Source organism: Sebastes fasciatus, chromosome 17, assembly GCF_043250625.1.
Source record: "Sebastes fasciatus isolate fSebFas1 chromosome 17, fSebFas1.pri, whole genome shotgun sequence".
Taxonomy (NCBI): Eukaryota; Metazoa; Chordata; class Actinopteri; order Perciformes; family Sebastidae; genus Sebastes; species Sebastes fasciatus.
The window spans coordinates 3,340,959-3,354,696 of record NC_133811.1 but is presented as its reverse complement, the minus strand read 5'-3'; the positions used below and the strand labels follow the sequence as shown (position 1 = coordinate 3,354,696).

Below are 13,738 nucleotides of genomic sequence, written 5' to 3'. Positions count from 1 at the left end.
AGCCAACCCAGTAAAGTTGACTTTACAGAATAGGTTGGCATAAATCTTTATCAATGAATATAATAACGCTGATTTGAGGAGCCCAATATTCATCCACAAGTGAAAGCGGTCAGTACGGCAGTTGATAGCTCAGTTTATTACACACATACAAGATAAATACTCAAACACTGTAATGCTGGACAAACAGGACATGATCATCTAGATGTACTGATCCAGACCGATATGAGGACCAACATGTAAAGCTTCATTAGTCAACATTAATCAAACCTCTTTGTTCAGGAACTAATAAAAGAGAAATGTGGAGTTTTTTTTTTTCCTCCTTTGGTTGGTTGTGTTATTTTTTTCCGACCATTTGCAGAATTGTCCATTCACAATTATTATTCTCTTCATCATTTTCTGCTAGGTGTTGCTGTCTTGATCACATCCCTGAGACAGTAAGGGGACAATCCTCTGATCATACTCACTATTCAACCTGTCATACACATCAACTCTTCAGATTTTTTCATACAGTTTTTAAAGGGACAGTTTGTAGGATTTAGTGGTATCTAGTCGTGTGGTTGCAGATTGCAACCAACTTCTCTCACCCCGCCTTTTCCAAGACTATAACGGCTGGCGTTACCGCGGTTTTGCACTCGGCCAACCCAGTCTCACTCCCAACTCGTCAAACACCGCCGATTCGGCAGCGCTCCTCGGCAGCGCTCCTCGGCATTGGAAACCGACGGACGGGGGCACCCTTTAGTGACAGTTTGTGACGAACCGGGCTTTCAACTAACTCCAATGTAAAAATCCACCCGCGCTGTTATTCTACGGTCGGATCAAGTGACGTAGTATTAATAGCATGAAAGTCCATGGTGGTGGACGGGTCAAACAAACAAGACTTTCAACCAGGAGCCCGGTGTTCGTGTCCCTTGTGAAACTAAAAGTAACGTTGACTTATTTTGTCATGAACGTCATTGGTCCCGTGAGTCGTTAGTCCCGTAAGTCGAGTCAGTGAAGTTAACGTCAACCCCGACCGTTTCCTAACCCTACCTAAGTGGTTGTGTTGCCTAAACTTCCTGTGAAAACAGAAGTTTATTTTGAAAGGACACCAATCATGTAAGGAGCGTATCTTTGACACGCTGTCCCTGGTCCGTCTAAAAGTAACGCAAAAAGGGGTACCCCGTGCGTCGGTCTCTGATGCCGAGGGGCACTGACCAAGCAGCGGTATTTGTCGAGTTGGGAGTGAGAATGTGTTGACTCGGCAGCTCATGTTAACGCAATTTCACAAGCGTGTCCTTCAGGTAACATAAAAACGTGAAAGGCTCTAGAGCCGGTGTTTGGTTTGTCCGTTCTGGGCTACTGTAGAAACATGGTGGATTCCGTGAAGAGGACCCGCTCCCTATGTAGATATGAAGGACTCATTCCAAGCTAACGAAACACACAATGATTCTTAGTCTGAGGTGATTATACACTAATGAAAACATATTTATGAATATTATATTCCATTTCTGAAAATAGATCCCCCCTAAATGCTACACACTGTCCCTTTAAATCAGATGGTCGTTTTAAATCAAAAGTGCTATCACAGAAGTACTCCTACTCTATATCTAACCTTTTTTCCTGTTTCACCTCAACATTTGTACCAACACATGAATCACATGATGCAAATTCATTACAGCTGTATAAAACATTGGTAGGCGGCTCTCAATGAAAATAGTTTTTAAATATCACTACAACGGAATCTCTCAAAACTCGGAGATTAAATCTTACTTAATTCATGATTAGACGACAGAGTTTACCAATGTTTCATGCAACCCTAAGCTGTCAAAATGACATTTTCTGATCATTTCTATCACAGAAGTGCTACGTACACCACTCATTAAACTCTAATTTAAGATAATATCCTCCTGCTCTCCAGCACAGCAGGCCCAGGCAGAGCTGCACAGGGATCATCCATTAGTCATGCCTTGCTGTTCATTTTGCATCTTGTCACCAACAAACATTTCACCAGCTGGATTTCTGATATAAATTAAAAAGCACTTCTCTTGTGTTAAACATGTAGAGCCAGGCCCTGGGAAGCCCTACTTGACCTGATCAGACACATCACAGTACAGGGAAATATCATTTCAAATGGAGCAATTTAGGTTAACGCAGTCCGAGTCGTTTGACGGTCTGTTGCTCAGTGCAACCCGTGTGTCCATGCTGGTGTTTTTGAGTGCTCGAGGACTGACGGAGCTTACATAGCAGCCATCTTGCTGGCCTCTCTGACCCCACTCAGGTAGGCCCCCGTCACAGTCTGAGGGAAATGTCTGTTGGTGGCCTGGTAACAAAAAAACAACAACAAATCAATGAAAAACTGTTTTAAAGTCTGCAATATGTTAGCCTGTTATATATGATAGCTAGAAAGTAAACAGTGACTAAATATCTGACATCATAAGACATTCGACTGCTTTGAGCAACTTCTATGAAACCATAATAATTCATTTTTTAAAAAGTAATCCTCACTCAAGGTCCACTTACTGGTTTTTAAATCAAATCTGTCATCATGATCTCATCCTCTGAAAGTTCTGGAAAAAGCTAGCACTGTAAGTGGACCTTGAGTTAAAGGGGACCTATTATGCTAATTTTCAGGTGCATACTTGTATTTTGGGTTTTTACTAGAACATGTTTAACATGCTTTAATGTTCTGCTCTGATTGGTCAGCTGGCCCACTGTTGCGATTGGTCAACCGAACCAAACTCTTTGGACTCCGCTCCAGCTCCGCTCTAACTAGCTTTCTCTGAAGGCGTGCCAAACTAGCCGCTAGCCAGGTTTTATGTGGAAATGTGTTACTGAAATCACCACGTTACGGAAGAAAAGGTGGGACTTCAAGCGAGGCGTTTCAGGCAGATCAGGAGCAGTGTTTCTGTCGGGGGAGAGTAACTCCCTTTGGTGTGGACTTTGTAACTTTGCAGACCTTTTACATGCACAAACAACTATATAACACGCTAAAAGAAAGGGAAACAGGTCCCCTTTAAGATTATTTTTGTCAAACTACTATTTCTAAGGTCAAGATTAAACTTTCATGCTAAATAGTGTGTTAAATGAATCCAGGAGGTCTTGGTGCACTGATGGTGTTTTTGTTGGAATAAATAAAACTGGTTAGGTCAACAAGCACCACCTGCAGAAACCCAACCTTTAATCAACAGCAGTGTCCATTTCATTCTGAAATGTCACAGTAGGAAAAACACAGGTTTAAACAATAACATTATTGATGTCTGATTTCCATTTAGCTGTAGGGTCCTGGTGTTGTTCATGCTGGCTCACTGTCACATGGTTATGGTTTACTAGGACACTTATATAGAGCGGAGCCATCATTAATGTTATTAGGAACACCTGGGCTTTTCCTGATAAGTCTGCTGTGAAAAGGCCGGTTGATATGAAAAGTGCAGTGGGGAAAACTCCAGAGGAAGAATAGCTTATCACCAATAATATTGTTAAAAGCAAATAAATCTCACATTACCATTTTAAATAACATGACATTTCGAGACACATTTGATTTTTTTAAAAATTGGTAAAAGCAGCATCACCTCGCCAGCAAAGAACACTTTTCCCTGCACGTCTTCAGCGAGGATGTCGTAGGCCTCTCCGCTTCCCCTCGTCTTCACAAAGCTGTAGGACATCTGGGACCACATGTCTTTGCTCCAATGTGTGACAAAGAAACGCAGCGGCTCTGGGACGTCCTATCAAGGAAGACGACAAGAACGGTAATGAGAAACACACACAAATAATACTGTACGAGCAAATCTGAAAAATAAAGGTAATAGGAGTTAAGGGAAAATGTGCAGGGTATTTTAGAATTGGCCACATGAATTAGTGACTTCATGTGTGTTTTAAAGGGATAGTTTGGGTGTTTTGAAGTGGGGTTGTATGAGGTACTCAGCTATAGTCGGTGTATTACCTACAGTAGATGGCAGTCGGTAAGCCCCCAGTTTGGATTATCAGACAGGAGTACCAGCATGAAAGCAAAGCAATGTACTGCTGTGGATGGGGGCAGCAGCAAAACGGACTTTAACCAACTAAAATAAAGGCCCACCTAAAAAAAAAATCTCTAAGTATATGCTATAATTAGAATATTTTCAACACTTTACTTTGCCGTCAAACAGCCCTATCCGGCAGTGGTAGACCAGCAACTGCAAACTGTGTTCTGCGAGGTAAAATTACAGTTTTTTTTCCAGTGGAGTCTGGTTGATTTGGCAAGAGCAGAGATGGATATAACGGCTTCAGTTCTTTGTCGGAAACAGACTGTATACAGTAGCTGTCTGACGGCAAGGTAAAGCGGTGAAATTATTATAAATATAGCATACACTTAAACTGATGTGTTTTTTTAGGTGTCTAAAATCTGTTTTGCTGCTGCCCAGTACATCGCTTTGCTCCCGTGCTGGTACTCATGTCTGTTTCTCCAAATTGGGAGCGCGCCGACCGTCATCTACTGTAGGTAATACACTGACTATGGATAAGTACCTCATACAACCCCACACGCCGGAGGGAACAGGGGAGACACCGGAGTTTTGGTCGGAGATGATAACGTTACTCGCTGCAGAGCCCCGTCATTTCACAAGACACGGGAAACCTCTGTTGGTCTGGAGGAGCTGCAGCAGTTATTTCTGCACAAACGTCCACTGTACATTCACTAGATATTCTCAGAGCTAAACTAACTCTTCTGCAGTGTGGAGTGTGCGCGCATGCACATGAGAGTGGAGTGAGAGCGAGCGCGGTGTGTGAGTGAAGGCAAGGAGAGGAGCAGAGTCCAGCAGAGACTCCGGTCCTGGAGACCAAAGCTACGGTCTCCCCCGCGTCCTCCAACCACGGCCAACACTGTTTAACAGACGGGCTTCACTAGATACAACCAAGAGGTTTTGGTGCTTCCGTGTAGTTTGTGTTGGAGTCTGAGTCTGAACAGCGTAGCCACACGCGAGCGCGCATGGGACACCGACCCGCAATGATTTATACGTGTAAGAAGTTACAAACAGTCCCTTTAAATGTGACAGGGTTACACATTAAATGTGACAGGGTTACACATTAAAATGTGGCAGGGTTACACATTAAAATGTGACAGGGTTACACATTAAAATGTGGCAGGGTTACCTGCTCTTTGAAAAGTTCACGCAGGACCTTCATGCACTCATCCACCACCTGCTTGTCCTCCATGTCCCGGACAGCACGCACAGCATCGCCAGTGATAACAGACATGAGGACAGCCTGTTTCCCCTACACATACACACACACACACACACACAAAAGACAGCATTATGCACATTGTAATCATGACATGAGGTAAAAATCCACCTCTTATCTTTTTATGCCTCGGCGCCGGCAATAGCCATGATTAGAGGTATTGTGTTTTTGGGTTGTCCGTCTGTACCGTTCTCATGAATGCACCATCTCAGGAGGTGGAGGGAACTTCTTCAAATTTGTCACAAACATCCACTTAGACTTGCTGAACCGATTATATTTTGGTGGTCAAAGGTCACTGTGACCTCACAAAACACGTTTTCGGCCATTACTCAAGAATTCATAAGCCAGTTACAGCGCTGCCGCCAGGCACACGCGCTGTGCGTAGGGCACCAGGTGCTGGAGGGGGCAAGTTCTACTTATATATTTCTGTATCTTCTGTATTCTTGTCATGCTGCTGACGGCTGTCAAATATCCTTCTGATAATCAAAACAAATAGCATTGTTCTTGTATTTGGACTTGCAGTCTAACATTAATAATTCCTTCCCTGGTAGGAATTAGTGTCATATGTGTAATTTCTGACAGGAGAGCATGTGATTAGAAGACATGTTGAGTGGTAAGAGACTGTACTGTCTTGCCGTGTGGATAAATGAGAAACAACAAACCTGTGGCTCCACGTCATAGAAGACACTGAACATGCCTCTCTTGTCAGGACCTGGTGGGATGTGACCAAAGTAGTCTGCCCCTTGGATTTTGTTGTCCCAGAATCTGTACGGGAACTGAAGAGCAATCTGGAAGAAGTTTTTTAATCATATTTTAGCTTCTACAATGAGGCAACTTTCTCATCAACGGGCCACTGCTGTTATTTTGCCTTAAATCTAAATGTTCTGAATACGTTTGCCAACATTTGCCCGGTGGCCTGTACTTATCTACAACCATGAATTACACACACACACATACACAAAGCAGTGATTACCTTCTCTATGATACCAGCTCCCAGGCTGTGGATTGCTTTCAGTTTCCTTTCAGGAAGCGGAGGGTTGAACTGAATCATGTTCTTCTGGAGTAAAGTCAGTGGGACTGTGACAAGAACCTAAAAGAGGAACATTAACACCCTGTTAATCGGCAATGAATACATCCACCTTCTCTGAAATGATGCATGTTTTTAAGATAAAATATATCTTCCTGGTAAATATAAACGATCTATAACATTTATTATCATGCGTTTACCTTCTGTGCTGTCCACTGGGACCCGTTGGAGGAGGTAACTTTGACGACATCACCTGAGTAATCAATGGCCTGAATCTGGAATTGAAAAACAAACAGTAAATCTGATTTTCATTTTTTTGTTAACACTGGGATTATTCAACGCAGTGTAACAAAGTCAAAAGCAAGAGCTGAAATTAAAGATTGAATTACAAACCGGGCACTTTGTGCGGATGTCGAGGCCCTCGGCCAGTTTGTGGAGTAAAGCAGAGTAGCCCTTGGTGAGTAAAGTGTGGTCTCCTGAGAACTGGGCAAAAAACTCATTGTGGTCCCAAGATCTTGCCGATACCTACAAACAAACAAACAAATAAATAAACAATTGAGAATATTTTCATTCACAAAGACACAATATCCAATCCCACACAAAATGAGCAGAATGCAGACAGAGTTCCCTTTCTGCAATAAAAAATAGAGTGATTTTCTAGAACAATAACTCCACACCTCAAAACACACAGACACATGCAGTGTTGTTATAATCTTCTTTGGTCAATGTTTTCCTGATTCTGCAGACAGAGATGTAGGATGTATTCATAACAGGAAACCAGCTGATTTTCTTCATTAAAGGGGACATATCATGCTCATTTTCAGATTCATGCTCGTATCTTGTGTTTCTTCTAGAATATGTTTACATGCTTTAATGTTCAAAAAACACATTATTTTCCTCATCCTGTCTGTCTGAATATACCTGTATTCACCCTCTGTCTGAAACACTACGTTTTAGCGCCTGTCCCTTTAAGACCCCTTCTGAAAAAGCCCAGTCTGCTCTGATTGGCTAGCGAGGAAAACATGGTGCACCTTTGCAAAGGTAGTCTACGTTCCAAATCACATACTTTCTTTTTACTTTTAGTACATCCTGCATCTGCCCTTACAAAATACATACTGTTGCATGAAGTATTGGTGCCTTCAAATGGGGTATTTACAACCTCGTAAGTGGAGAGTTGCGATGTGTTTGTTGACGTTGTCAGAAATGGCAGAGGCCATGGAAGTCCTGGTATTTTTGGCTAACTGCATTTGACGTACTATGTATTGGGATATACAAAAAATTGTTCTAGCATACTAAATAGTAGGGTAGTATGGGTATTGGAATGCACAGAGAGTTCTCATGCTCTGGGCGGTATATTCTAATGAGCCTACATGTGACATAGGAAGGGGAGTCAAATCTGAATGGCTTGTTGAATCACATTTTCTGATCTAGACAGACCACAAAAAACTGCCTGGGTTGTCTTATTTCACAGTTTGTGGGTTGGTAGGCACTCCAGATACCCAGATGGATGAGCACAAAGCACATGCCCCATTTAAAATCTTAAAATCTGGTGGCAACTAACACTACGGTCTTATAAAGACTGTAAAATCCAGCCGCCCTTTAGTGTTTGAGTTTTCCACACCTGGTCTAACGTGCTTCCACAGGCGTACTCCAGGTTGCTGAGATGAAACTGAAGCACTTTCTCCTCCAACTCGCTGAACTGGATTCCAGACTCCTGAAGAAAGTTCTTTTTCACCTCCTGGACTTTTTCTGCAGAGATAAAAAATTTACACATCAAATATCTCCGAACACTAACCAGACTCTGTTTTTATATGTTTTTTTATTAAGGAAATAGTTTTTGCTGAGTCGCACACTATTTCTCAGCACTACTTCCTTTTTACTTGCACGATGTGTATTCACACTTGAACTGCCCGGTGCTTGCAACATGCTCTTTTAACCCACGTCATAGCCATGATATCTGGACTTTAAATGTAGAGCTCATTATCTTGACCACATTGTAATAATTTGCAGGTAAGGCCAAACATGAGAATGGCTGCTATCATCATCAGTAGCCTGATAATGATCTTTACTGAACGTCACACTTTAGATTAAAACAGTAATGTCGGGTTTGGGGATAAAGGTTCAGCACCTCTCAGCGTCGTGTCCTGGTTCTGGGACTTGTCCTTCCTCCACTCTGACACCACGTCCAGGATGGCGTTGAAGTGGAAGTCCATGCGCTTGTCGATGGCCGTGTCAGTAACTTGCCCCCCCTCCTGAAAGAGGTCACACCGCTCTCCCAGCTTGTGCATCTTGATGCCCATCTGCAGAAGAAGAGTGAAGAGTGAAGAGTCAAAGTCAACGAAACACAAATCCTAGAGTCACATATGAAGATGCCACAAGAAAACAGTGTTTCCATTTAGCAGAAAAAAGACTTAAACCTGCAGTAGGCAGAATATTTTTGGCATCATTGGGCAAAACATCCATAATAACCTCTCAGCATATTGTAATTCAAGTGTTCTGAGAGATAACTAGACTTCTGCACCTCCTCATGGCTCTGTTTTCAGGCTTTAGAAAAACTAGCCCGTGACGTGAGACTTTGGCCAATCACAGGTCATTTCAGAGAGAGAGAGAGAGAGCATTCCTATTGGCTGTTGATTCAACGGAGGCAGCTGTCAATCACTCGCAAACTGAGAAAGTTGCTCCGGCTAGTGGGCGGTGCTTGGTGTTTCCTCAACTGATCTCAACATGGCTGCCGGGTCACAAACTTCCTAATTTTACAGCTAAATAGTACACTACAAGATGATTCTGAAAACATTTGAGGAGAGAAATAGGCATTAACGTAACATAATATTGAGTCATATTTGATCAGCGCTGCCTAGTTTGACCGTTTCATCAGAGTTCACGAGTGATTGACAGCTGCTGAGAGACAGCAGACTCCAGATCGGCTCTGATTGGTTGTTTTCCTCTGGTCTGTGAAATCTTGCAGATGCCGTTAGGAGCACCGGAGGACACAGCATGATTTTTTTCAGATTACCTGTCTCTACTGTCAGGATATAGTGACCATTTTATAAAAAAAAAATTTTTTAAATCATATTTGCACCAATCCTACCTACTACAACTTTCATGAAATATGTAGAGTTCTTTTGAGCTCTTAAAAACGTTTACCTGTTCACACATCAGGGCGATGGGGTTGTTTACACAGCCATTGACAATTTGAGCTCCTCGGCCTACAGTGACGCCCAGAGAAGTATCATCCCACACGCGACCTCCAATTCTCTCCCTTGCCTCAAGCACCACCACCTGTAGACCAATGCAAATGAAGAGTGTACAAGGTCAAACAGGAGTTCAGAGAGAAGATCTGCGACAGGAACTAACTTGAGCCAACGATAGTTACCTGAGTGCCAAAGTTTTGCAGCTGTCGTCCAGCAGCCAGCCCCGAAGCCCCGGCACCGACGATGAGAACGTTCCTCTGCAAAAACACGATGAATGTGGGAGGAACGTGGGTCAGTCTAAATTATTGAAAAAAAATTTTAAACACCAGATTTAAAGTGGTGCTTTTGTGTGATTCTTTGTGGAGAAACTCAGATTGATTAAATCAACTAATCGATTAGTGTTACTCGACTAAGAATGTCTTTGGTCAAGGACAGCCCTAGAGCTGATCCAGTACAGATGAGGACACTCACAGAGCAGTGTCCCTCAGGGAGCAGAGGCCGCTTCACTGCCAGCACACCGGTGTTGATGAGGCCCTTCCTGGTCATGAAGTGGAGCACCCGGTCCATCTCTTGCACGCAGCGCACACGCACCAACCCCCGCACAATGATGTGCAGGGCACATTTCTGGGAAGTCAGCACCTCCTGCAAAAAAACAGGAACAATTGTTAATTGTTTTTGGAGTCTAACGTTCCCTTTTTTTAATATTCCAGGTCCAAAACCCTAAAAGGTGGAAACATGACAAACATGCAATGTTTGTAAAGCACACTGTTGTCTGCAGTGTACCTTGCAATTCTTGTGCCAGGAGGCCAGAATAAGGTTACGCAAAGCCAAATACATGGTGGGATCGCGGGAAAATTCTGGAAACTCGTAAAGCTCATCCAGCTCCATCATATCCGGACGAACACACAGAGCCTTCCCACACTCATTAGGCTGGTAGAAGGGCTGGAAGTATGGACACAGGCCTGGAACTGATGGGAAACGATCATTATTACGACACCACATTACTACAGTAAGTGCTTTAGACTGATATCTCTGAATAGGAGGCAGTTGAAATATTCCGTTCGTCTCACGCCCACAGACTTACTTTGCGGCTGGACAGCTCTGCAGTGGTCCGCCCTCAGCTCAGAAAGAGACATGTTGCTGGGAGGGCCTGATGGACTCATCCCCACACAGTCAGGGTAGTAGGCGGCGAGGAACGGGGTGGCTGGACTTTCTTTGAACAACGGCGGCAAAATCAACATTGAATGCCACCAGTTGTCAGTCACCTCGGCCACTCTCTGTCAGAATGACACAGCGCGGGGTTAAAGAGGATGCAAACCACCGTCGGGTCTTTGCCTAAAACCAGGCTGACTAACACATTTCATTTTGTGATAACTGGTAGGATTCCAAAACAGATCTTATAACACAGCTTACCAAGTCCTCTGGTTGGGAGCAGTGGTCCGGCCCCTCACTCTGCACAAAGACACAAAATCATCATCACAAAAAATAAATAAAAATGTTGCTTGTGTGTGGCTGGTTGATTATTTTCCCATTTCCTGTTTACCTTGATGTTATTGAACTTCATCCCACAGCGGTACGTTGATGCTAAGGACGTAGTGAGTTGGATCTCCTTGGTCAGCTGACGCCACTTCGTACAGTCCGGCTTAGTACATTGAACCTGAAAGGAACATTACTGTGTTTGTGACATGCTTAACCAGGTTAACCAGGTTGTTTAACAGGAAGCAGGAAAGCTGCCTGCTGCTTACCCAGAATGGCAGCTGCTGATCTGCCATGAAAGCTTTAAGACTGGGCTCACTTTTCCCGTTACTAGTCCACACCTTCTTCCATGAAGCAAAGATCTCATAGCCGTCTTTGTGACTGCCAATAGAGAAAAAAGGGAAAAAAGTTATGGCTTTGATGCAACAGCACAGGAAATGTCAAAAAATACTGATTGTTTATTAATGTTATGCGTATAGTTGTCCTGTCAACATTACCTCCTGTAGTAGTGATCGAAACACTCGTTGCAAAAATGCTCGCCACATGACAGGTGATACCAGCGAGACGTGTATCCATTTTTAGCACACCTGAGAAGATACGAACACAACAATCTGTATCTGGAAACAAAAGTGAGCGACTGAGTTAAGATCTAATTTCTATTATACCAAGAAACACGCTACCTTTCAGATGCACTTGCAAAACAAACTGGGTATGTGGCCGAGCATCCAGCCTTCTCACACTTCCTGTACTTCTTCTCGGACTGGTCATCTTCCTCCTCCGTGTCTGTGGCTTTTCTTTTGCTCTAGAAGAGAGTGTGGAGAGAGTCATCAGCGAGCTCAACTCAGCTTTATTTATAGAGCACTTTAAAAGTGGGGATCCACGCAGTCGTCCACACTTTACATGGATAATTCACACAAAAGTATGTATGTAAAACTATTTAAAAAGAAACATATTTTTGCCACTTAGTAGGCCTCATTGTGTTTAAACCTGGTATTTGTGCACAGTTGCAGATAAAGATCAGGCTACACTAATATTATTAGTATTATACTATTAGTAGGTAGAATTAGCTTTCAGTGGTGGCTGCATAGGATTGTTTCCAACCTGTGTGACATTTCCAATAACTCCACAGAGTTGTGAAGTCCAAAAGTAAATATTTATTGAAAAAAGATAGATGTAATCATTTCCAAAATTCACAACATGTTTTTTATCTAACGAAATATTCTGCTTCAATCCATATTTGTTGGAATTTTGCCTTTCAAAAACAACATTTCCACTGCGGTCAAAAACTTATTTGCTCCCACACGAAGGGAGGCATCTATATATACAAAATAATCAGCTATAAACTATAAAATTGTGCTGTATCATTAAAAAGTATATATCTACAGATGCGGACCATTTGCACCAATAAAACAAGCATATTGTGTCCATTAGTTTTGGGCCAATAGAAACTGTGATATGATTGTGACGTCATCACGTCAATCTGACATGAATCAGTCACTTCATTCAGGACGCAACGAAGCGTCCCTGCTGCTGCTTAGCTTAGCTTATTAGACAGCTAGCTAGCTGAAATGTGTTTCTGTTTATCAAACAGGTCTGACATATTTAGGTTGAAAAGTTTTAGAATAGTTCCAATGACATCTAAGAGTATAAATGGTAGTAAGCATTATGCTTAATTGGTGTTACGATTATGAGGGGGTCCTTGGTTCTATAAGGGGTTCCTAGCCCCTAACAGTTTGAGGACCCCTGGTCTAGGGGCTAAGACGAGTACCATGTAAATCACAACGTTATGGGTTTGAATCCAGCCGGACCTTTGTTCCATATCACCTCCCTCTCTATCCCCACATGTCCTGTCTGACTCTCCACTATTTACTGTCAATTAAAGCCAGAAATGGCCCCCTAAAAATGATCAATAATTGTCATTGGATGTTCTAAACTCTCAAATATCAGCATCAGACTCAAAAACTCAAGATCGCCCACAAACAACTGGGACAAAAAAAAATGGGGACCAAGTAAGAACCGTAGACCTGACTGTGTCCAGCAGGCAGACAGAGGTTGAACATGTATGCTGCTAGTGTACCTGTTCAGGTAAAGGGTCAGAACCACAGACCTGACTGTGTCCAGCAGGCAGACAGAGGTTGAACATGTATCAGGTTACCTGTCCAGGTGGAGGTTTAGAACCCAGACAGACAGAGGTACAGTCTTACCTGTCCAGGTGGCGGGTTGTTGGCTCTCTTCACCCGGACGTTGATGTGTCTCCCTGAGGAGCGCAGGGTCTGTCCGTCCCCCGGTGTCTCCCCGGAGCTCCTCTTCTTGGCTCGCCGAGCACCAGAGGCATTCCCAGAGTAGTCTAAACGTGGGTGACAACAACAGTATAGCTTTACCAGAGGACAATGCAGAGCAGCTCAGTTCAAACGGGGCCTTTAGTGACTGATAAGAGCTCTCTCTGACTGATAACATCATGTATCCTGTTAACGGAACCAATTACACATTGACCAGAGCGAATGAAACACGAGATCACATTGTACATTGTACATAAAGGCAGCAAAGGTGTTGACACATTAGCGAGCTCTTTAAAGCAGCCAACCAATGTCCTCCTGTCTCGTTTAGCATGCAGAGTTAGCACTGAGAGCAGCAGCAGAGCTGTGAACACTGACCTGCATCCGACAGCATGGCTCACTGCGCTGCTTCTTTAACAGCCCGGAGATTAAGTGACAGTTATGTGAGTTTCTGAGACGTTTTTTTGATTGTTACAGTTCGTCTCCCTTTTATTGTTGTGGGGGGAAATCAATGCGCTGTTTTTGCGAGAATACCACTTCCTGTTTTAAAGAGGAAATGGGCGTTTCGTTTT

At 43.2% G+C, this 13,738-nt stretch overlaps 1 protein-coding gene across 1 annotated transcript; it reads right to left on the bottom strand.

Moving 5' to 3' along the window:
- Positions 1-105: 105 nt before the first annotated feature.
- kdm1b (lysine demethylase 1B) lies at positions 106-13,735 on the bottom strand. The gene is made up of 21 exons (XM_074612720.1): positions 13,545-13,735; positions 13,095-13,237; positions 11,571-11,692; positions 11,388-11,477; positions 11,160-11,271; positions 10,958-11,071; positions 10,828-10,866; positions 10,499-10,691; positions 10,198-10,382; positions 9,886-10,056; positions 9,597-9,671; positions 9,368-9,502; positions 8,352-8,523; positions 7,845-7,972; positions 6,617-6,748; positions 6,424-6,498; positions 6,170-6,286; positions 5,859-5,984; positions 5,107-5,229; positions 3,549-3,701; positions 106-2,299 (listed from the first exon to the last, which is right to left on the bottom strand). Exons 1-21 carry the CDS (start codon positions 13,558-13,560, stop codon positions 2,216-2,218), a joined length of 2,505 nt encoding a protein of 834 aa, XP_074468821.1. The 5' UTR covers positions 13,561-13,735; the 3' UTR covers positions 106-2,215.
- Between the last annotated feature and the right edge of the window lie 3 nt (positions 13,736-13,738).

What these genes read in the sequence shown, in the direction of transcription:
- kdm1b (XM_074612720.1), bottom strand. An exon ending in GCTCCCAACCAGAGGACTTG is followed by an intron (nt 10,692 to 10,827) that starts GTAAGCTGTGTT and finishes TCATTCTGACAG; the next exon opens with AGAGTGGCCGAGGTGACTGA. An exon ending in CCAGGACACGACGCTGAGAG is followed by an intron (nt 7,973 to 8,351) that starts GTGCTGAACCTT and finishes TTATCTCTGCAG; the next exon opens with AAAAAGTCCAGGAGGTGAAA.